The sequence below is a fragment of the Oculina patagonica genome, chromosome 1 (assembly GCF_052425735.1).
Source record: "Oculina patagonica isolate OP01 chromosome 1, crgOcupat, whole genome shotgun sequence".
NCBI lineage: Eukaryota > Metazoa > Cnidaria > Anthozoa > Scleractinia > Oculinidae > Oculina > Oculina patagonica.
In genome coordinates, this window is record NC_135758.1 from 37,478,462 (window position 1) to 37,503,643 (window position 25,182).

Sequence of the window (25,182 nt, forward strand, 5' to 3'; positions counted from 1 at the left end):
CCCATAATGGGCTCACAAAATAACTTTGTCCATCCTTTACTGTATACCAGATTAACCTTCAAACAAGGCTGTCAATGAACTTTCCCTATCGATTCCCTATCAAAATTCTCCGATGGAATTTGAAACCAAAAGCTCGAAATTTTGCGATCACCCCTCTCCCTTTCGGCCCCGACATCCTCCCCCAAGATTTTCGTCAGCTTTGTGACCTTTCCTCATAGCGGTCAGTGGTTTAACTTCCTGTCCACAATTCACTTCATGTATTCTACGCCAACTGCTCTCATTGTGAAACTGAACCGTACGTACTTTCAAGAAAGGAGATAAAAAAATGTCATATAAACTTAGTAGTGTTCTTCGTGGTCATGAGCTAGACGTAAGAGCAGTTTGTCCTGCTGTTTTTCCTGAAGGAGGAGTCATAACAGCTTCACGGGACAGAACCGCTCGGCTGTGGATTCCTTGTGAAGGAAGAGTTGGCTTTGAAGAGGGCCATGTTCTCAGCGGCCACAATAACTTCATTTCTGCTGTGTGCACAATTCCTCCTACGGACAAATATCCACATGGTACGTCCTCTGTGTTCATTATCAACCATTTTTAAAGGAACAGGAATCAATCTCTTCAAATTCTGATTTGAAACGACAGTGTTCTGTGTAATGTACTTCTGTGAAAGCTGTGGAAGCTTTGAGTTGCTTGACACATCCATTCATGACTCAACAAAAATGGCCAATTCTTTACCTTAAATATGTTGGAAATTGAAAAGGCCTCTCGAAGCTTTCAGTCAGCTTATATGTCCAGACAGACAACCATTTTATATTATTAGTTTTAATGAATAAATAATGCAAGTGTACATCTACACAATAGATTGAAATATTATATATAAGCTTACAGATCTTATTCTACATGTACTATTAATAATACAACAGTTTTAGTGAGTTTAATTAACCAACTTGATAAAAACTGTTCAGCAAATTTTGAGTGATGTGGTAAAAATTCAGGTAAGAGATTTTCGAAACACACTGCAATTAAATTATTATGTGCAGTTTCTTTCATACTAACTGTCCTTATAAATTATCTGAGCTGCAGTCATCTTACATTGTATGTACTTGACTAAAAACTGTATACATGATTTATTATGTGGCTAATAAAAAAATCTTGCTTAAACCTACTGGTTAGAAAGAATTGTCAATCATGTGCTTTGAGTATTTAACCAAGAACAGACTTAAATTATATCATTTTGAAATTCTTAACCGTATTAGAGCTTATTATAAGAGAATAAATAAAGCTTAAAAACTGAATGGTACTGTTCTTCGCAGGTCTTTTAGTGACTGGTGGACATGATAATGTCATTCTTGTTTGGACACTGGATTCTGTTGGTAAGCTAATAAATGCAGCTCATGATTATACAACAGACTGCAACCATGGACTAGATAATTTTGCAAAACAAATCAGGAGGCCTCTATTTGAAGCTAAAATTTACTGAAAACATGTGGCAAATCATCTTTTATTAAGCTTGGATACCTACGTTAAAAAAGCACAACAGCCGGTCAATATCAAAGTGGACCTTTGAAGGAACAACATCTAATAGTCGTAATAATAATGAGGAATGAAACCCACCAATAGCAGCAAACCAACATGCTACCAATATCGACATGTAAACAATCAACCTTATATCCTGATAAAGACAGGCAGTATTGTAGTTAAAACGTCGCAATCAACAACTCAAAGCGATTCCATCATAAGACAAACCATAGTTAGTCTACTAACTATGGACAAACGAAATATTGTTACAAATCAAAGAAATCAGCCACTAAATGATGATAATTTGCTGCATGAATGTCATGAACTATCACACTTGAAAACAAACTAAGTTCACATCTAAAAAGATTCTCAGTGGCCAACTTTCTAGTCTATATATTACGTTTAGGTTAGAATTTTTTTTATGTATTTACGAGTATTTATTTTTCTTTAATTCCATGCATAGATGTAACACTTTTATTCTTTATATTTAAGGAAAATTATTCTTCATACAGGATAACCTTTGTATTTCACTATCAGGAGTCTCTTGAAATTATGAGTCTTGACTGAATAAATTGTTACTAGAACTGACAGTACAATGTCGCCAAAACAGCCACTAACATCAACATAGCACTATAGCTGAAATGTCGGTCAACTACAGCTGTAAGCTGCACAAACTAATTTGAAAGGTCTGCCAAAAACACTCCTGAGTGTGCATGTATCAAACTTAAGGATGTAAACACACACATTTTCTCTTTCTTATGAAAACCTTTTTCTCCACAGAGCCTCTCCACAGACTGGAGGGTCATACTGGAGCTGTTTGTTCTGTAATAGCTGGAAAATTTGGCACCCTCCTTTCTGGATCATGGGACAAGTAAGCTGAAGACATCTTCTATACCAAAATATAACACACCGATTAATTTTTGCGTGTGCTCATTGGACAAAATGCATCACGTGGTACAAAATTGGACAATGGGTATCAGGCAATATATATATACCTTGTTCGATCTGATATCCGTAGCCCAATTTTATGGACAAGTACAAAACAAAGGAACAAAGTCACCTTTTTTAATCAAATCACAGTGTTAAAAAAATTCAGAAACCCTCAACTTGCACTTTTTTCAACTGCAGTTACGCCATGATAGTCAACGTAGGTTTTTCCGTATTTATCTGCAATAAAGCATGCTGTAGAAATTAATCAGAGGGTTATAAAATTGATAAACCCCTTTCTGGCTTGCTGGTATATTGGAGGATAAAATGCCCTTGGCTGAAAGATTGTCCTCAAAATTTCACAGTTGCCCTCGAAGCTTCGCTTCTCGGCCAACTATTCACCTTTCCTACAATCCTTCAGCCTCGGGGAATTATCCTCCAGTATACCAGCCGCCTGAATGGGTTTATTTACTATTAATATCCAATCTCCTTACTTGTCTTTGTGTTTTTACTTAGTCAGGGTTGCCGTGGTAAGGGAAAAGTCAGGGGAAAATAAAAAAAATTTCAAAGTTAGCGAAAAGTCGGGAATTTTGCAAAAAGTCAGGGAAAATCTTAGTTCTTGTCAAAGTCAGTGAAAAGTCAGGGAACTTTGGCTGAAACAAGAAAACAAAATGGATTTGTTGGTGAAGTCAAATGCCATGCATTCAAAATCCTGTAGAGAGATCAAAAATGAAGACTATCGCTGGTCTGCAAAAGAAGCTGAAGCAAATGTAAAAAAGGTGTGGCTTATTTGTCAATTCACCTTATTCAAGATCAGTGAAAATTGTTTTGAGGTCAGGAAAAAGTCAGGGAATATTCTGGGTTCTAATGAGTGGCAACCCTGTTAGTGCTTCTTCATAGAATTTGTTGCAAACCAACGTGATTGAGTTTTACAAAAATATTTTATTCATTTGCTAGTTTTAACTCAATGTCTGTTATTACAGCACAGCACGCGTGTGGATTGGAAGCAAGTGTATGATGACATTACAAGGTCATGACGCAGCTGTCTGGGCTGTGCAACTGATGCCAGAACATGGGCTTATGCTTACAGGTACTCTCACTGACATTTTAGATCATGTATCTACTGGTAAACTGTATAATACAGTCAACTCTCGCCTTGCGGAAATCTTACTATTGTGGACACCCCATTATTATGGACAGGCGTTGAAGTCCCGACGAATAAGAACAAGTAAAAATAACTCGATCACTTCTACAGACTTCCTCTATTATGGACACCATATGGTGGTCCCAAAAGTGTCTGTTATAGAGGGAGTTGACTTAAATATTGTTTATTTAGAACATACGTCTCTCTGTCTATCTGCCCCTTCATTCTTTTATGGCCTTTTTTTCTATTATAACATAGAGAGCAACTATTATAACATAGAGACCAATTTCTGCAACTTCCGAAAACATGCGTGATATTACACCCCTTCTTATTAAAGCGTGAACACTTAAAATATGTCTGGAATGTTCTTTGTGTTTTAACCAATCACATGCGAGAACTTCAGACCGCAGAAACCACAAACAACGAATGGGTTTCCATCGGTCACGTAACAATATTCAGTTGTTTCGCTCCAATTTACAAGTACGGTAAACACTAATTGTAATTCCTTCCTTTTTGAGAACATTAACTGCCCTACTGAAAAATATGTTTGAGTGATTTTTTTTAAAGAAAAAATTGAAAAACCGATGCGCCCGACGCTACGATTTGCCCCAGTTGCCGCCAATTTTCAAAAATTGTAACGAATTCGTATCTGCAGTTACCGTTCGCCTGAAGGCATGTTGCAATATGTACTGAGGTTTTATCTCACCCCAACTATTGTATATGTAGCAGACCTAAACACTGATAGAAGGAGGGTTCGTTTCTTCGATAACAGCGGAAAGGAAAAGCGAAAATCAAACGATTGAACGATTGACTGAGGTGTTTACTTTGCACCAATCACGCCAACGTTTTGAATAATTTTCGTCCGGAGCCTTTGCAGTTTGCAGTCCTACGATCATGGAACCTCTGATTGCCTAAGGGTTGAAATCGTTTGCCGAAATAAATCGAATCCCTTGTTCTACCGAAAAGATTTACAATCACTAACGAAAACTCCACAATTTTCTATTTTATATTCGGTTTATCGTGTTACATCTTATGTCTAGACGTGTCTACAACATGCTGCATGCACTGAACCATGTCGTATAACGTCGCTAGAGAAACCGTCCTTCTTTTCTTTCAAAAATCCCTGAAACCATGTTCTGGATGTGGCCCTCGATACGAAAGAATAGCAGTTCTTTAAATTCCTGAAAAAGACAGAGCGTGATCCTGAAACAAAATAAGAACTAAAGTTGCTCCGTGACCGATGGAAACCCATTTATTGTTTGTGGTTTCTGCGGTCTGAAGTTCTCGCATGTGATTGGCTAAACACAAACATTCCAGACATATTTTTTAGTGTTCACGCTTTTATAAGAAGGAGTGTAATCCTTAATTTTACTCAGTCCCATGTGATTACCAATTCAAATTCATACACTGGTATTTGTCTATCCATGCATCCATCTGTCTGTCCATTTGCTTGTTTGTGTATTTGTTTGTTTATTCAAAACTAATCTGTTTTATCGCTTCTATTTTTTAGGATCAGCTGATAAGACAATCAAGATGTGGAAGGCAGGGGCATGTCAGATGACCTTTACAGGTCACAGTGACTGTGTCAGAGGCTTAGCTGTTCTCTCAGCTCTGGAATTCCTGTCCTGTTCTAATGATAGGTATTCAATGTACTCTCTTGACATAATTGTTCAACCTTTCCACTCCAGAATAATGGTAATAAAACACAGAAAAAAGTCTTATCACCTTACCAGATAAAAGCATAGCTCAATAGCTTTCATGTGAATGGTTGCAGATTTGGTTCTCTTCTGCAGACTTTAAAGCTAGAACCACCTTGACCAGCATAATAAACAGTATTACATGAGAGCACTGCTAAATCACTTTCATTTATAAGCCCCAAACTAAGGGGGGGGGGGGGGGGGGACTTGTATATGAAAGGGGCAGAGATGCTTGTTGTCTCGCTTAGGGGTGTAAATTTCAGATTTTTGGCCTTGCTTAGGGTCTGGGCAAAATGCCAATATTTTTAGCCATAATGGCCTCGTTCAGGGCTGCACACAAAGAAATATACAAATATAAATTCTATTCTTAGTTTTTTGGTATCTTTTAGGGGTCAAGAAAAGCTTGAGCCCTCTTTTAGGGGTTCTTTATAAAATTTCCAACGAGCATCCCCGCCCCTTTCATATTAGAGTTCCCTCTGAGTTTTGTCCAAACATTGAAAAGACAAAACTGCAAACCTTGAATGGCTAAGAGAATCCCCACTTGTGGCTTGAGTTCTCTGTATATTATCTCTGTAGAAAATGACATGCCTATGATCTTTATGAGAGTTCAATAAAAACAGAGCATCAAATAAACCATAATCATATATTGTTGAATTACTTTGTTCTCTGACCAGTACCATCAGAAGATGGATGTGCACAGGTGAATGTCTTCAAGTGTACACAGGACATACAAGTTTCATCTACAGGTCAGCAACAGTCCTTGACTAGCATACTTGTCCTGGTTCTATCTTAACTTTTTGTACCAATATTAAGTTAGGAGATGGCGAGGGAGTCATGTTAGGGTTCATTTTGATCCCTTCCAACCACACCCATGGAATTTAATATACCGGCAGTTGAACCTCGTGTTAGGAGACACCCTTGGAACCAGAAAAGTGTCTGCATAGGAGACGTGTCCATCAGTTTACAGGAGGTCAAAAATGTAGTGTTTGTATGTAGCTGGGGACCTGACAGTGTCCACTTGTGGGAGGTTAAATATGCAGTGTTTGTATGTGGCTGGGACCATGATGATATGTCTGCCTACAGGAGGTTTTATGACTTTATCTCAATCTGTGTATTACTGTGGTCAATAAACCTTTTTCATTTTAATTATGTTTCATCTCTGTCGTCATCAACAGCATTGCAGCTCTGCCTGATGAAAGTGACAGTTTTGTTTCTGTTGGAGAAGACAGATCACTGCGAATATGGAAAGGTGCGTCTACTCAGACGGACTATTAATTTTTATAACATCTTGGACAGAATGGAACATTATAATATTAAATTTTCTAAATAATCCATTAAGCAAGGGGGTCAGAAATGTGATGATCTAGTTTCAGTGGGTATTTTTTAAGCTGTTTATTGATATGTTTGGGCAGCTGTATATATGTAGATGTAGCAAACCAGCACTGCTGTATTCCAGAGATTTCCGCTTCATTGCTTCTCGCGAGACGAGACTCTTGTCTCGAGAGATGAGAAACTTGTCTCACAAGAAACGAGACGAGAGGTCAGGTGGTAACTTACTTTTGAGTGGTACTGTACTTCACAGTTACAAACAATAGTTAATTAAACAGTGCATCATTTATGTAACCTCACTCAGCTTTTATTCTCACTACTCAGGGGGAGAATGCTCTCAAACAATCACACTACCTGCCCAGTCAGTCTGGAGTGTCACATGTTTAAGTAATGGAGACATTGTCACTGGGTCAAGGTCAGCTTGCAATATTGTTAATCATATAAACTCTAGGACAGCTTCTTCTTAATTCATAAAATTGTTAATTGTGATATTCTTCAAAACTTGGCAATTTAGAATGATATAAATATTTTCTATATATCTATGTTCTTGACAAGGAACGACGTATTAATAGTGACTTAAAAGCTAACGGCTATCCTGAGAGTTTCATCAAATCAGTTGGTGAAGAAAAAAAAACACACACACACACAAAAAAAAAACCAAGGAGAATCCAAATGGATACAAGTTGATTCTGTATGTGAAAGGAGTGTCGGAACATACATGTATTTGACAGATTTTTAACTACGAAAACATCAAGACAGTTGTTAAGCTACTAAGAACATTGGGAAATGTTTATAGATGCCCAAAGACCGGCCGATAAAAGAGCAAAAGGCATGCCTACAGAACGTGCCCATTTTTGTAACATAAAAAAATCTCCTTTTTTTCTTTCTAGTGATGGTATTGCACGTGTTTTCACTGCTTCAGAAGAGAGATTGGCATCAGAAGAAGATTTAAAGGTAACTTTATTATCAGCATTTGCCTATTCTTTTTTATTTGTTTCATATTTAGTGGCATTTACAGACAAATGTTGTCCATGTCAGTTACCCTTGATCATCCCTTTATCTCCTCATGTAGCAATTTGATGCTGAAGTTGCAAGTCATGCTATTCCAGCCGAGGCTGCCAGGTACAGGATAAGTAATCTCACTCAATAAGTTTTCATCAACCTCAGCATAATTATACACTAACAAGGTGGTACATGGCACACAGGCCTTATATATTATTACACTTGTGAAACACTCAATCACTAGTCACAACCCCCCCTGATGTCTTGGTTTAAAGGGTGTAACTGAAAACCCCGCTGATTTTTTTTTTTTTTCGTGTTTAGTGGTCAGTTGGGTGATGTCAAACTAGAGGATCTTCCTGGGCCGGAGGCTCTTCTAAGACCAGGTACAAAGCAGTTGTTACAGTGTAGAGGCAAACAAAGCATTCTTTGAGATCGAAACACTGGAGAATGCACTAAAGCCTTTCTCAAACATAAAACTAAATAATAATTCATCATCTTAAAACAAAGGAAACATAACCGTGACATTGGTTTGGAAATCCGGTCTTAATAAGCATAGATTTTCTACGATTTTATTTCTCTGTTTACTCCCTATTTTTAGTCTCAATTGAGAAGACATATCAAACAAAAGAGAGAGTTCATCACATTTCCAAACACCTTGAAGTTCATCAAAAATACTCTGCTGCACATCATTTTTCTAACAATCTCCTCAGTGTTTGGAAGAGTGATGAAACACTCCTTCCAAGTGTTTGATATATGGTCAACTCTCTCCTAACGGACACCTCTATAAGACAGACACCCCGATAAGACGGACACCTGGTGTTGGTCCCATCCCTGCCGTTTTTCAGTCATTTCACTGTAACTAAAATCCCTATAAGACGGACACCTTTCTTAGACGGACAGTTGGAGCCAGTCCTGCAGGTGTCTGTTTTAGAGAGAGTTGACTGTATTATATGTTACATTACTGGCAAATTGTTTGGGAAAACCTTTATGCCATGCCAAGTGGTGACCACAGGTTGGGCAGGGCTGATGAGTGATCAGGTTCCTCCAGTTTCTATAATTTAAACAAAAACTAGTTAATATGTATTGATGCTTTACCACCTGTAACATGGTGCTATTGTTAAGGATATGCATATTCATTGTCAGTAAATTTTACTCGGGCTTTATTCATGGTCTTACTAAACTGTTTCCCTGCATAGGAGATAGAAGTGCTCAAACAAAGCTCATAAGGAGAGGAAATGTTATTGAATGTCACCAGGTGAATAAACATTCGTTTAGCACTTACTTGTTTTTGCTGTACTTGGGGCAAAGATGGATTTCACTATAACTTTACCTTTACCTTCTTTACCAAACCACGACACAATAGACAACCAACATTATAACCCACAATTAATTCATGTGTGCTATCTTTGGAAAAAAACTTGTCACATGATACACAATCAGGGCAACAGGTATCAGACAATCCTGATTTCATAAAGAGTGCAAATCATCAACAAACAAAGTCACTTTTACAGCTTTAACGACCTTTAACATTTCAATCACATCAGATTGTTAAAAAAATTACGTTAACTTATCAACTTACATTTATTCCACCCGTAATTTCATCCATGATTATCACTGTAGGTTTTGTTTCCTTTTTATCACAATTAAGTGAATTGGATAAATCAATACAATAAATAAACCCAAGATTTTTGAGAGCACAACCCTTAAATTGTACAATGTTTTTTTGATTGACTGTCAAAAATAACAATCATATCCATCCTTTACACGCATTGCGTGTCCATGGTGTTAGTTAGTTATCCATTCACACTGAAAATACGAACATTAGAGCAGAATAGGGATAAGGGTATTCTTTGCGTACGTATTAAACAGCTTCTAATGATGTAATCTTGTTTACTTTTAGTGGAATAGCATGGAAACAAGATGGGATAAGGTAACAATTATTGTTATTATTCTTATGGTAGAAGCAAATAGACCCAGGAACAGATACCCGTGGCAAGAAAGAGACATCGCACTTGTAATGTTTCCTCCCAAAAGAGGAAAGGTGACATGACATGCCAAAAGAAAGGCTACAGGAGGGTAGCCCTTATCTCATTTACGATTTCTAACAGAGGCTAAGGGATGGTAGGGACATGTAATTGTTGTTGCTGCTGTTGATAAAAATATTAACTTTATTTGCTCCGTGATTTCTAGGTTGGTGAAGTAGTGGGATCGGCAGGAACAGAAGGTGCTGCCAGACAAACCAACAAAACAATGTATAATGGAAAGGTTGGTCCAGTAACATGTTGCAATTACTCACTTGTACTCTTTTGTAGGGTTTATCACAAACATTAGAATGGCTTGCAATTTTTAGACAAGGCTACTCTATCTCCTCTATAAGCATGTGATCATTTTCTCATTCTTTTGATCTTACAATTTCTAGTTTAAGCTGTTAGAGTAAAAAAAAAAAAATCTGGGCCAAGTTGTTCAAAGTACAATTTTAATTAGTGTTTATTTTGATTTCAGTATTTTAACTTTTCTGTGAGGGTTTCTGTTTATATTTTCTGTCCTCCAGTCTTGACGTCGATTTATCTCAAAATTCACTAAACACTTTTATGCAAAAAGGAATTGAACCGCCGATCTACTTTTAATCCTGGGGTTAGTGTAATCAGCTTTCAAACAACCCGGCCCTGGTGACATAATAACATTATCTTTTTGTTTGTATCCTAGGAGTATGATTTCGTGTTTGATGTTGAAATTCAAGAAGGGCGTCCTCATATGAAGCTCCCATATAATCTGAATGGTACGATTCTGTGTCTTTTCCCTAAGCAACTTTAATTGCAGCTTCATCTGCAGTAGTTCTGTCGGTCGTCACACAATGCTCCATCGGGAGCGTGACTGAACAATCCATTGCAAATAACAGCGCTTTGAAGAGGACTTCTGCAGTCTTGCTTTAAACTTGGTTACTTATTTGTCGCTATTGTGGTCTTTTAGATGACCCGTGGATGGCTGCACACCAGTTTCTAGAGCGGAATGATCTCAGCCAGATGTTCTTGGATCAAGTTGTTGACTTTATCCTGAAGAACACTAAAGGAGTTACAATAGGACAGCAGGCACCGTCAGCTTCAGATCCATTCACTGGTAAGTAAATGTCGGCAAGGTATTAAACAGCCAATCACTTGTATATGCCTATAAATAACTTCCTCTGATAAGCAGAACTCAAAGCAAAGACGTGTCACTGGTTTCAAGCGCGGGATAACATGTAACCAATGTCAAGTGAGGAAAAAGCATGTAATCAGTGTTAAGCGCGGGAAAACATGCAACCCATCTCAAGCGCGGGGAAACATGAAGCCGATGTCAAGCGTGGGAAAACAGGCAGCCGAGTAACGAATCCCTGGGCGAATAGACATGCTCACAGAACTCTGGACAGTTCCGCAAGCTCATTTTATGTTTTATTTGTTATTTATTCATACACCGTAAAACAGCTCGCAAACTTTTACCGACCAAGAGCTGGTTGTTATTAGACAGATTACACTGCTTGTAACGTCTCATACTCATAAAGTATTTTGGTTGCAAATATTGAAATAAACAGCTAACCAAAGGGTTTTTTAATTTGCTTTTTATAGGCGTGCAGCTGGTTAACTTTGTATTTTCTCCTGTGGTATTTTAGGAGCAGGGCGTTACGTTCCAGCTACTGCGCCATCGCAGCCAGCAGCTGATGTCAGTGTGGGAGGCGGGAGTGTTGATCCCTTTACAGGTACGCACCCTTACTTTAATTTGAAACCAAAATGATTCACTTGTGAATTCCCCTTGTAATGTCAATACATCAACCAGAAACAGGTAATGAGAATAACGAAACTTGTCAGCTGGGGCTATTGTCTTGACATACCACCCCAGGGGGGGTACTCCGGCTTGAAAATGACGGGGATGATCGAAGGATTTTTTGGGGTTTGAAATTTTCGATTCCGGGATTTTTTTGGGTTGGAAAATTTGGCTTGCAAGTATTTTTTTGGGGGGTGACTTGATTTAAATAGGGGATTTTTTTGGCTTATTTTTGGTATGATGAATAAACAAACACGGCGTTCAATTTTTTAAGACTTTTTTGTGTTATATTTTTGCCCCTCCTGGCAATTTAGGGGTAATTTGACAAGGGATTTTTTGGGTAATGTCGGGAGACTTAGGGAGTTTTTGGGGTCCTGAGTTTTGCCTCCATTCGATCATCCCCGTCATTTACAAGCCGGAGTACCCCCCTGGGCGTACCACCATATCCTCAGAACTAACATTAAAGGAGCTATGTCACGGGATTTCCCAGATTTTTTGGTCAAAACTGTTCTGAAATTAGTAGTAGGCAACAAAACCCATAAAACCTTATCTTTGAACATCTAAAGGAAGATATAACCTTCATGACGGATAGAAATCAAGCTGCTGCTATAAATATCGTTTTTTTTTTTTTTTTGCTGACGGGCGGAAACAACTTGAAAATGTTAGGCTAACTTTTTCAAGTTTTAATCCGTTTCCATCCGAGCCATCTGCAGCCAAAGATGCTCGTTAACAGTTTCAGTGCTCTAATATAGTAGTTTTTAATGAAAATGGACTATTATTTTTTGGTTTCCTGTGATATAGCCTGCGTTGCAGACGAGGATTTTGTGACACGTCCGGCTGCAGCGCAAGCTAGCTGCGACACAAATATAAATTTTGGCTGTTAAAAAATATGGTAAAATCCTTGACATAGTCCCTTTAAAGGATGTATATGACGTTTGACTAGGAGAATTGATGTTTCAAACAAAGGTCCAAAAGATTTTTTGCTTTTTAAATGATCGGCGCACACAGACTTGCAAGTTTGGTCAGGTAGGCAGTGGATTGCTCAGCATATTAGTATCAGCGTGTTGGTAACCTTTTGCACTTCTAACACACCGTGAAACGCTCCTAAATGCGTGTTTGCATTGTTTCGCCGGTCAGGCTAATCAAGAGAAATCATTGCCACTTGTTTCTACTCGTAAAACTCTCCTTCCAAGACAATATTTACAAATGTCCACTTAAATTTGTGATTTGTTTGGCCAACCTTTATGTGATTCCTCTTTTCTGTAAGCCTCGAAATCAATTCAGAATATTCAACATACTGTAAATACCCAGCTCGATTTCGTGTGCTTTCCATGTATTTTAGGTGGTGGTAGCTACAGACCATCATATACAACTCAACAGACTAATGCTGGAAGTGGAGTGGACCCATTTACAGGTACTTGTCTGACAGATTGTAATTTAAGTCATATTTCATACGTTATATTTCGTATTTTGTTCGTGCAACGTGCTACACCATAGAACATTATTACTATTATTCCTCTGAGTCAAAAAGCCTAGTTTTCTTCTTCAAGGTTGTAAGCCCAAGCCTGTTGAAGATGGGATGGATAGTTTATTTTGATGTTGATATTTTCAGGTTCCAGTAGTTACAGATCCGGACAGGCAGGAAATCAAGTCAGTCCGTCAAACGAAAGTTCCACACCTACTCATAATCCTTACTTCCCAAAGGTAGGTTTTGATTCTTTACACATATGTATAAAGGCTAATTTGTTAACAGACTCTAGATCTGTGACAGGTTTACGTAGTCTAGATTGAGAGTTCCTGAATAGACCGTTTGTGAAAAAGCTTAATAGTGCCTTCTTGTGCGTGTTTTTGAAACTGCAAAGACTCGGTGATGAAAACAAAAAATGAAATGTGTTTAGTCTTGAATATGGTGTGAAAATTTGGGTTGCCCCTTAACCAGGGTCACAAAAGAAGTTGTGTTATCTTAAACATAACTATCAACTGGTTAGAAATACGAATGGATTTTGTCTTTAACGGGCAAAGGGTTCAAACGCATCAGCGGCACACCACAACCAAGCTTCTGTTAAGAACTACTACCCACCCACCCAACCTTCCCCTCACCCACGGTCAAGCATATCACTAATGTTGCGTGTTTCGGTGTTTCTAATGGAATGCGTTGGCTTTTCTTGTAGACATCATGTGTATCATTTGATAGCGCTAACACCAATGCAATCGCTGGAAAATTAAAAGAATTCAATGGTAAATTGGAAGAGGTTAGTAAGGTGATCTGTGCAGACGTTTTAAATTCTCACTGTCCCAAGATTCAAATAGAACTTCTCCTTACTGATTGTCATGCATTTTGTTTCATGTTAGTTATGAGAATTCAGTGTTACGTCAACACCATATCGCCTAGTAGTCGATTTTCATTATTATCGACTCCTGCCCCTGCCTTCTTGATTATGTTTTAATAATGTATTGCAAGGGGAAATTTGTTTTCGGTCACCCTTATTTTGGACTTAACCAAATAAGTGTAGTCAGCCTTTGCTTAGAACCCCCCCCCCCCCCCAGGGGTTTCAGGGAACAAGGGAACAAAAGGAAACTTTTTGGGAACATGGGAACAAAAGGAAAATAAAACTGGGAACATGGGAACAAAAGGAAACTTTTTGGGAACATGGGAACAAAAGGAAAATAAAACTGGGAACAGGGAACAAAAGGAAAATAAAACTGGGAACAGGGAACAAAAGGAAAATAAAACTGGGAACATGGGAACAAAAGGAAAATAAAACTGGGAACATGGGAACAAAAGGAAAATAAAACTGGGAACATGGGAACAAAAGGAAAATAAAACTGGGAACATGGGAACAAAAGGAAAATAAAACTGGGAACACGGAAACAAAAGGAAAATAAAACTGGGAACATGGGAACAAAAGGAAAATAAAACTGGGAACACGGGAACAAAAGGAAAATAAAACTGGGAACACGGGAACAAAAGCCTCTATTAGGGAACAGGGAACACCAAAAACGAAGAAATACTTTTAGGGAACACGGGAACACAATGGAAATTTTGTTGGGAACACAACGGAAATTTTGTTGGGAACACAATGGAAATTTTGTTGGGAACACAATGGAAATTTTGTTGGGAACACAATGGAAATTTTGTTGGGAACACAACGGAAATTTTGTTGGGAACAAGGGAACAAAGACCCCCGTGGGAGTCCCTGTTTGCTGCAAACTTCTAAAGGGCTGATGTCAAATACATCAAATGCGAAATGTATTTATTCTGTTCAAACCAAGTCAGTTTAGTCAGACATTGTATTGCCTTTCTCTAAAGACTAATGCAATATGGTGCGTTATTTTTGTTTCCATCTCTCTCATAAAAAGGCGATTCTCGCCCTCTTCATAAAAATGAGATGCGGGAACGGTATTACCTGAGGTTTATCAGCTTAGTTTTATGTTCTCTTCGTTCTGTAGGAACAACAATTAACAGAGGACGAACTCCAAAACTTAATAGGTTTGTATACCATATAAAGTTGAATTTTTTTTCATTGTTACCCCAAGAATTTTTTATAAAAGTAAAACTAGAGTTTTCATCAAATCGACCAAGATGAAGAAGAAAACGCAATCAAACAGGAAATAACATCCGCACGGAAAATTTCCATTGCTGTGATTGGTCAAGAGATTAGCCCTACCTGCCTTGTTTGCCAGGGGTGTGCTTGTAAAGCAATCATAGATTCTCTTGTTTTTCCATTAGTTTTTCTGTAATTTTTGTACTTTTTATTGATCGCTAACCTGGTTTAAACCTTATTCTAGAATTTCTTAGCGACGTGGGGAGTACAGATAAGTCCAGATCACCAAAGGTGGAACACGTGTCTGTGCTTGTGAAAGCGTTAAAATGGCCTCCAAATCAGCTGTTTCCAGGTACGTGGATTGTAGAATAGCTTTTTGTTTTATTTGGCTAATCCCCGCCGGGATGGGTTGGGGCTAATCACTTCTTCTACTCGTTGATACTCTCACTCAAGTTGTCTAAAAAGTTCAAGCTTCAGTGCGAACAGATTTGTTTTGAAATTTTGCCATAAGTGACACATTTAGAGTTGACAAATAAAGAAAGATGGTTAATTTTAAGCTCGGTAGTGAAATCAGAAAGATGTAATGTCACGAGCGTGGGACAAAGAAAAAATCTGCGTCCTCGACAGGAATTGAACCCACGGGGCGGGCTCTCAATCCACTTAGCAACGGTGAGGCACGTGGTGAGCAGTAGTCTCCTTCGCAGCCGCTATTTAGGATGTCACGCAATGCTCCCCGAAAACGCTGCGTGACATCCCAAATAACTTCTACGAAGGAGACTAGGTCAGCAGGGCCATTTACTAGTTTCACATGTGACTCGCGTCCTGCATATTGCTAGGTTCGCAATGCCAAGCTTAAAATTTACCATCTTCTTTTGTTTATTATATCACATTTAGAGATATTTTACTGTTTACTACCCTTCGTTACACTTCCAGTTTATTAAACCTTGCCGTAGCAAAGCATATAAAATAGTGTCCGCTAGAGTGAACAGTGCATTAGTTTAGTTGTTCTCAGTAGCGTTGTTGTCCTTCCAAACAGCTCTGGATATTCTTCGTCTTGCTGTACGTTTTCCGTCCGTCGCCAACAAGTGTTGCACTGGTTCTGAGGGAGACAACTTAATAGCTCACTTACTCGCCTGTACAAGGTAGGAGATTGTCAACGCAATGTTTGTTCTTATTGTCATGTAGCTTTTTAGATATTTATTTATTGCCATCCTTATTTTTTGGAAGTACGACATTGTGGGAGGCGCGGTGGCCTAATGGTTAGCGCGCTCGCCTCCGGCGGAGTCGAACGGCCCGGGTTCAAGGCCTGGCCGGGGCGCTGCGTTGTGTTCTTGGGCAAGACACTTAACTCTCACAGTGCCTCTCTCCACCCAGGTGTATAAATGGGTACCGGCGAATTTACTGCTGGGGGGTAACCCTGCGATGGACTAGCATCCCATCCAGGGGGGAGTAGCAATACTCCTAGTCGCTTAATGCTACGGAAACCGGGATAAGCTCCGGCCTGTATGGGCCACTAGGCTCGAAGCAGACTTTTACGACATTACAAGACAAATTACACGCTAAAAACCAGTAGTGTAGCAGCTCTCGTAAGCATGTAATTCTACAGGTCCTCTTGTGTAGCAGTTGCTATTGTTTGGGGGGCGAGGGGCATTGTCACTGTTGTTTGTCCATTTTTCTCTGGAGGGGTAGCGAGCCGTTCATGTGAGACTTGAGAGAGATGCTATCCGACTCCTAAAAACAGCTAATTCTATTCAGTTTATCTAATAAGAATGAAGATGTCGGTGACTACAAACATTGTTTTCTTTTCCAAACGTCTCTCTCCTCCGGAACATATTTGAGTTTGTTTGTTTGTTTGTGTGTTTGTGTGTTTGTGTGTTTGTTTGTTTGTTTGTCTCCATGACAATTTTGACAACTCAGTATTTCTTCTTTTCTTCCAGGGACGATAATCCTCAACCCAATGTGCTCCTGTCCTTCAGAATAGTTTCTAATTTGTTTCTGTCTTATGACGGTTCAGCGTTAGTACTGAAACACAGAGAAAAGGTGAATTGAACGGATTTTAGCACAGTACATACTGTTTTTAGTGCACTGTACCCAATATATGCATAGGAGGAACTGGCAACTTGAATGCCCCTCCCAAGAGTCCCAAAGTTGAAATATTACAGTGCATTTGGTAAAAAATGTTGAAAATACTACTGCTCATTAGCTTTCATTTGATTGGTCACACACTAGGGTTTCCTCCAGAGCCTTCAAAGTTAGAACAATTTGATAATCTTGTACCCAGATGATTCCTCACTTTGAAGGAAGCGTAAGAAGAAGATTTGCAATTTGAATTAATGGACGCACACTAACCCTGTTATTGAACACAAAGTTTGACCGGGTCTGGGCCCTAATAGAAGGATTCATCTTTCAATTTTGATAAATATCATGAAAATTGAGCTGTTTTGTTTTTCTTTATTCTTCAGATTGTAGAACATTCAATACCTTGGTGTAAATGCGCTAACAAGAACATCAGGATATCTCTATGTACCGTTCTTCTTAAGTAAGTATCATGAGAATATCTTTGTAAAATACGAAATTTTGCAGCACTCCAGTCGAGGATGGGGAAGGAGGGGGGAGGGGGGGACGAGCAAATCCTCGTAAAAAATCTCGAGGAGTTTCCGATTCTTGTTGCCCAATCAGAAAGAGCGCGAGTGTTCCGAAGAGTGCATGTCAGCTTGTCGCCTTTAAGATACGTCATGTTGTTAGGCAACTTGATCGAAGACCGCGGGCTCGGTCAGTTTTGAGATATATTGTACGTGATTGTTCTCCAACCGATCTGTCACTCAGTTGACAGTGATTCAGGGGCAACGACAATGCAAATTGTTACTCGAGTTATTTGTGTCAAGAAATCTGACTGACTTGGGGCAGAAGCGTTCTTATTCAAAATGTCATCTGATAAACCTCGAAGACGCAAAATGTAACCTGAGCCCAAACATTGATATATTTAAAATCAAACCTTTTTTCTTCCGTAGTGTTGTTAATTTGACCAGAATGCACGAAATCCATTTAGAAATTGCGTTTGTCGCTGTTGTTTTAATGAAAACTCGCCAGCTTTTTTACGACGCCTGAGAACAATTATCGACAAGCAGGTTTTGAGTTTTATTTCTTATTATTTTTACAGTTTTTCTGTCCTTCTACGAAAACACGATGATTTTGAAGCAAAGACACAGTGTCTATCGACTCTAGCTGAGGTGAGTATTTTGAAGTTTTCAGCTCATTGTTCCGACCATGCACCAAACTTTTGCAACAGTCTAACTAATATGTGACTTTTCCAGATCTTAGAAAACGAAACAGACAGTGAAGCCAGGTTCAGATCTCTAGTTGCAGTTGGAACTTTGGTAAGTGAGAAAACACTAAAATCTTCTTTTGAAGAAATCAGCTAAAATGATATCGTGCACGCAGAAGAACTATCAGGTACTTTATATTACGGACACCTCTCTAATACGGACACTTTGCTCTGTTCCTTCGGTGTCCATATTAGAGAGGTTCAACTGTAAACAAAAATTGCTTCGAGAAATCCGGCGAGAGGATCGAGAAATCGGGATTCTGTACTGGATGTCCAGAAATCTTTGTTCTAATTTAATTGAAGATCTTATGTTTCACAACTGGAAGCAAACTTGCCTAAACATCGCTTTTCGAGTTTTCTCCGTGTGCCATGCCGTCTATTAAATGTTTTAACACTAAATGTTTATGTTTTTCACTGGGGATCAAAATACCCAGTGACAATAGAGACAAATGAACACCGCAGGTGTCTAAGTTATCATTATTTTGTTGTTCAATAGATCTGGGGTGATTCAGATGTCCTGGCTTTAGCTCAGTCGCTAGGAATTGAAACTTCACTGAAGTCGTTATCCTCTGTTACAGATCCACCCAAGGTATGTAATCAGGCTGAGCACTTTCAAACACAGACCACAGGATAAGTTTGCTTGTGTCAGTAATTTGCAAGGCCAATTTTAACGGTGTTCACAGTACTTTAGACCTTCCTGTCATTGGCACAGTTCAAAGACAGGCTGAAGAAAGTTCAGCGTAAAAAAAAAAAACATTTACGAACCATTTACCATCGGACACAATCAGATGTACATGACGTTAGAATTCGTTGACAGGGTAAAATCAAAAGAGGTGAAAGGTGCTCTATTTTAACGGCTAACAACTTTAATGTTAGTCGGGTCGAGTTTTCCTTTTCGTATATCTTCGCCTACTTAACAAAACAAACACTTTTATTGTTTCATTTTTTTACAAATACTGACGATGGAGCTCAGAGACACCCAAGATGAATTTTTGATTTGATTTTTTTCACAGGTTGGTGACTGTGCGACTAAAGTTCTATCTGCATTAACGATGGCTTAAAATCTTACTACTTTCAAGCCATCTAACTTCATGGACGCCCTTAAACGCAAGAATTGCAAGTTAATTTAGCAGCAGGGTGATAAGCTGCAGGGACGAGTAGAAGCACACTGTACTTTGTGCTGTTGAGGAGCTTTGAAAAAAAGCGCTACCGATGGACACTAACAACAAAACAATTTGGTTTTATTATATTAAACAGTAACGCTGTAAGGCGGCCGGTCATCTTGATTCATCTGCCGTTTAACGGACAATGAATCAATTGACTACGGCAGCAAGAGACTATTCTAATAATAAAAAAATTATTAGTTTCTAATAAAAAAAAAACTATTTAATTTTACTTGCACCAGCTGCGCAAAATCATTTGAGTTGCCATCAAGAAAGGCGCACATCACGCTGCTTGCAGTGACTGTGACAGAGTCATTCCATTCAGGGTGGAAAAGCTTATTAAAAGACACGTGACTATAAGTATGTTTGCGAGTGCCCGTATGAAGTGGGTGTCGTTTGTAAAACAATGTTTCCCGCGCTTCTTAGACGCATTTTTTGGAGGTGATACCGAACGTTGGCTACTTCAAGGAAGCGAAGTGTTTATTTCTTATAATTTATCTTTAGTGAGAGCTTAATTTAAATGAAGAAAGCGTCTTACAAATAAACAGCTCAGCTTCTATATACTTTGTATTTTTGAATTTTCCAAGCATTCGCTTAGCAGGTGAATTGTCATAATGGCTAATTTCTTAACCGGAAGCTTTGTTTGTTGTGCGCAAAGTGTTCTTTCGAATTTGTCCACATCATTATCCAGGGCTTCTTTTATCAGTGAGCCGGATTTTTGCTGTCATGCATTTTTGCACTCGAAATTTCTTTTTTTCTGCCAGCAAAATGAACACTGTCGGAAACGGTCAAAATGGCTTCTAGCAGTAATCGATGAAATGACGAGGTGAACAGATACGGAGTGTCTTTTCTATAAAAGGCGATTTTTTAAATGCTTCTTTCCTATCATTCACGTTCAGTTTTCACATATACTCAGACTCAATGAAGACCTTTTGTCGATGAAGACATGAATCGTGAAACTTGAAGAAAACAAAATAATAGAGGGTTTTGAAGTGGAATACATTTTCCATGGGCATTCATTATTCCTAGCCGGTGAATTTCCACGTGTACTCAATCTAAATCTTGCGCTCTATTTTAAACATACATATTTCTACAACAAGTATTTATTATTCGCGGGTTACAACAAATTAAAATCTATTTAAACTCCTTTTCTTTTTTAAGCCAGTATTCAATGTTCCATCAACATGTCATGTCACTGAGGAAGAGACAAGTGTAATAGCTTTTAGTGACTTGAAGCGTCTAAGTCATGCAAATTGTTCAGCGGTAACAGATGTTTAGTTATCAGTGGATTAATACTACCTTCAGTGTGCGGGTGGCTGAGACGGCTAACAAAGTAAATCAAGCTAAAACGAGCTCAGAATCAACTCACCATCTTTCAGTTACTGATTAAGGTAAAGTAAATTCCCGTTATATCTCGAACTCGAACGATAGATGCTTTTTCACTTGGGTTTTTCCCCTCCTCTGTTTTCACCTTACTTTGGTCTTTCTCAGTGGCACTCGGCTATCAAGAAGCATGGTCTCTTCGCCTATATCTATATCTCCACTCCTTATCTAGAACTTAAATTGGACAGCCTTCCAAAATCGGAAAAAAAGTGAGCAAAATTACCGTCAATTTTTAACCCTCTTTGTTCGTGGCTAACAATACTTAGTTTAATATCTTTCTAGCAAGATATCTGAATTATAAAAGCTGCAACAGTGTTATATTAAGAAACATTTCCTCGTACGACTAGCAACAGCTAACAGCCAGTAGTCCGAACCACCATTCTCGAACGATTTTTCGTTACCCTCTATGAGTGTGCCAGTTTCCTTGGACTTTTTCGCTTTTTTACAGTAATTAATTAAGGGCATTGGGAGGCGCGGTGGCTAGCGATTTTAATGGTTAGCGCGCTGGACTCCGAATCGAGCGGTCCGGATTCGAGCCCTGGCGGCGGGGTCACTGTGCTGTGAATTAACGCTAGGGGAGTAACCCTGTGATCGACTAACATCCCTTTCAGGGGGGAGTAGAAATACTCCTAGTCGCTTCATGCTTCGGAAACCGGGATAAGATCCAGCAAGATGGGTCACATTGGCCCAACGCAGACTTAACCTTTATTCTCTATCAGAAGCAAACGAAGTCACATAACTTTACCTCTCAGTGTTCGTGATTCACTGTATTTTGGGGCAATATAAACATTGTCTCTTACATGAAAATCCCTTTTGTTTTACGTTATCTGTGTCCGGTACTTGCAGAAGAAACCGGAAAACTGAATAACTAACTTTGCAAATGCAGTCGTTGGAGATGGATTATTTAAGTTAATGTTAAAACACTGACAGCTGAATAGCGTGTAATTTCTTTTAGTGAATAAATTCTTACTTATGCTGGTAGCTGCTACATGTACTTTGCTAACGTAGCATGACAAGCTCATGTCAGGATTAATCCATTTAAATGAAGGTTTTCGAGTTGAAACTAATACCGTTGTTGTTACAGTCATTCTTACGACACCAAACTAGTAGAAAGAAGAGATTATTACGAAAATGGTCTAAATTCAAAAGTTATGTTCTACTAGTCGATTTTGTAAGCGCTAAATTAATGGCATTGTTATTTATAAAGTAAGGTAATGAACTCGATAAGAAGGAAAACCATCTATAGTACTTAGCCGGCGCAATATTAACAATAGAGTGATAAAAAGGAGGGAGGTCTGAAATGTCAGAGAGACTTGGTATCATAGTCAACTTATTTGACGATGGGTGATCTTGAAGCGGGTAAAACTTAAATTTCCAACGCTTTTGTGTGAAAAGCTGTCATTGGTAGTTTATTCTGCATCGAAGACTTCTTGCATTTTTGACAAAAATGAACTGATTAAAATCTAAGGGAAAAATTCAAGGACGCACGTCTGTTTTCGAGACCGTTATTTTGGTTGTCTGACATTACTAGTGCTGACCGGGGACATATGATCGCTTTGTGATGATCTTTACTAAAACACCACACGGGTACTACAAGTAACATGAGGAGTAACCTTTTTTATTCGGTATTTTTTATCATTAATATTAAATTGTTAGCCTTATTAGTCATATCAACCTCATCCCCAGATCCCGCGCCATGTATCTTCTGGCATATTATAGATCACGTGATATGCCAGTACAAAAACGACGCTGAGATCAACAACAGAATATCGCTGAGATCAACAACAGAATCTCCAAGGCATGCAGCGCGTTTGGGAGACTGCGGGAGAAAGTCTGGGAGAGAAGAGGAATCAGCCTCAATACCAAGCTTAAAGTCTACCGTGCTGTGGTCCTCACCACCCTACTCTACGGTTACGAAACCTGGACTGCGTACAGACGGCATGAGAAGCTGATCAACCACTTCCATCTGAGGTGCCTCCGAAACATTCTCCACATTCGCTGGCAGGACAAAGTCCCGGACACGGAAGTACTGAAGCAGGCAGACCTTTCCAGCGCTATAACCATCATGCGCAAGGCCCAGCTGAGATGGGCAGGCCACGTCTCTCGCATGCCAGACGATCGCATTCCAAAGCAGCTCTTCTACGGAGAACTCTGCTCTGGCAAGCGCACAGTTGGAGGGCAACGAAAGCGCTACAAGGACAGTCTGAAAGTCTCCCTAAAAGACTTTAACATCAGCACTGAGTCCTGGGAGTCTCTTGCCTCCGACAGACCCTCCTGGCGCCAATGCATCACCAAAGGAGCCCAGGCAGCAGAGAAACGCAGGTCCCGTCAAGCCGAGGAGAAGCGAGCAGCACGCAAGGGAAGAGCCGTCAGCACAAACAGCACAGCCCCTACCCACTTCTGCTCCACATGTGGGAGAGGCTTCCTTGCCCAGATTGGCCTTATCAGCCATCTGCGGACTCACCAAAGAATCTAGATGTCTTATGGTCATCTTCGAATACGAAGAACGAACAACATCAACCTCATCCCCAGATCCCGCGCCATGTATCTTCTGGCATATTATAGATCACGTGATATGCCAGTACAAAAACGACAATGAGTTGCGCATGATCACCAACCGTTATTGGATCACGCGATCAGACATCTCCTCAGTGCCGCCACTATGAACGCGAAAAAGCTCCTGCCGAGCACGGCCCCCTATGTCACTACCCAAAATTGGGTCCCTATGAAGGACCCTGTTGTTTTGTCTTCTTTTGTCTGCGTCCTCTTCAAGTGCAGAATTCCACTGAATATATTTTTTTAGTTTCTTAAAAGAAAACTCCTGACATTCACCAACAGCGTAAAACCATTTGAAATGCAATCAAGGAAGGCGCGCGTCACTACGCATCACATTTCATCACACGTCTGCGACCCCATTGGTCGGAATGCTTTTCCAGAGTCACGTGACTATTAGCAAGAGAGGATGAAGTAGCCCGGATGAAGTAAAAACAATGTTTTCTGTGCTATTAAGAAGCGTTTTGGGGGGATATATATCATTGAAAGTTAGCTACTTCAAGCGTGCGATGTGTTTATTTCTCCGTCGTAGACAAATTTACTTTGGTGGGACTTAATTCAAAGGGAGAAAACGCATTAGAAAGGAACAGCTCCGGTTTCTCCATACTTTGTGTTTTTATCCTTTAATTCCAAAAAGTCGCTCAGCAGGGGAATTGAGTTTTGTGTAAGAGTTGTTTTTTTTTTTTTCACTCGTCAGTTTCAAGGAATACCATCGATCGTTATTTTTTAGCTCGAAATATCTGCATTCAAAATAAGGTCACATTCTTGTTAATATCACCTGCAATTCTGACCCGAAAGTTCAATGTTTTAAATAGAGAAAGCGCCGCATAAACTTTGCGTGTTTGTAATGTCGCTCAGCATGTGATGGCAGAATGCTAAGTCAGACCAGATTAATCAACAAACTGTGAACCTTATTATTTTCTTTTACAACAACTTTCTTTGCCTGCTGCGTGCGTATAAAATAATTTTCTTCTGATCTCTCTGAGATTTCCATATGGCTACGACCAGTGTTAGCTTTGCCTCTGAAAGAAAGCTACACAAAAATAAAAAAATATATAATGGACTTCCATTTCTGATTCTTAGTGAATACTACAAATACGCTGTTCTTAAACTTTTCTTGTTTGTAACCTCAGCCATAGGCTGAATTCAAATAAAAACTGTTCCCAATAATAAATTCAACAGCTAGTTTTCTCCATTACACTTCTGTGCTTTTGAGTCATTCCAAATAGTAGCTCTGTAGGAGCATTGTTCTTTTAATGGCACAATGGACCTACACTGCAGTCCAAAATCATTTGTATGATTACCGCTTGCTTTAGCCAATCATCCTTAGCGCAACTTTACATTTCAGTTTGTGCACGCATGATGCAATAATGTATTTTTCTCTCTAATAGTAACACTACAGAATACCATCACTGAAAGAAACTATGTTGTAATGAAAACGCTTCTATTGCTTTTCTTGTTAGTGTACACATTTACGGAGTTACAGATTGCACACAACAATGCCATAACACTCAAAATGTTTCACACTGGCCGCAGATTTGCAATATTTACACAACAATTGACCATTCCTTTTTTTCGGGCCTTGTGTTCTCAGTGCGACCCTGTGTTGGGTAAATAGAGTGGATGTGTAAAGCTCAGCATGGATTCTTGTTTACTGTCATTTTAGGAAACGTGCAGGTTATTGCTTTTTGTAACTAAACCCTTGTGGACCCTCGTAAAAGCGGGACCGCACCGGAGTTCGCATCTGTCCGCCGGATTCACGCATTTTTTTTGGTATGTCATTTTATTCAAACGCCTCCGCTTT

At 39.2% G+C, this 25,182-nt stretch overlaps 1 protein-coding gene across 1 annotated transcript; it reads left to right on the plus strand.

Annotated features, from left to right (window-relative positions):
- The first annotated feature begins 251 nt into the window (after nucleotides 1–251).
- On the plus strand, nucleotides 252–20,321 carry LOC144628644 (phospholipase A-2-activating protein-like). Its single transcript, XM_078486791.1, has 29 exons — nucleotides 252–557; nucleotides 1,308–1,367; nucleotides 2,293–2,383; nucleotides 3,423–3,529; nucleotides 5,094–5,223; nucleotides 5,955–6,026; nucleotides 6,456–6,529; nucleotides 6,934–7,024; nucleotides 7,500–7,563; nucleotides 7,682–7,731; nucleotides 7,933–7,994; nucleotides 8,808–8,866; nucleotides 9,512–9,541; nucleotides 9,802–9,876; nucleotides 10,318–10,390; nucleotides 10,582–10,728; nucleotides 11,258–11,344; nucleotides 12,752–12,823; nucleotides 13,022–13,113; nucleotides 13,581–13,661; nucleotides 14,860–14,899; nucleotides 15,199–15,306; nucleotides 15,991–16,096; nucleotides 16,892–16,994; nucleotides 17,417–17,493; nucleotides 18,115–18,184; nucleotides 18,269–18,331; nucleotides 18,776–18,868; nucleotides 19,293–20,321. The coding sequence occupies exons 1-29, from the start codon at nucleotides 326–328 to the stop codon at nucleotides 19,338–19,340; spliced, it is 2,457 nt and encodes an 818-aa protein (XP_078342917.1). The 5' UTR covers nucleotides 252–325; the 3' UTR covers nucleotides 19,341–20,321.
- The last annotated feature ends 4,861 nt before the right edge of the window (nucleotides 20,322–25,182 follow it).

Coding starts and splice junctions, on each gene's coding strand:
- LOC144628644 (XM_078486791.1), top strand. CDS start 326: ATGTCATATAAACTTAGTAGTGTTCTTCGTGGTCATGAGCTAGACGTA. Junction 5,224..5,954: donor CTGTCCTGTTCTAATGATAG/GTATTCAATGTA, acceptor TTCTCTGACCAG/TACCATCAGAAGATGGATGT. Junction 14,900..15,198: donor CGAACTCCAAAACTTAATAG/GTTTGTATACCA, acceptor ACCTTATTCTAG/AATTTCTTAGCGACGTGGGG.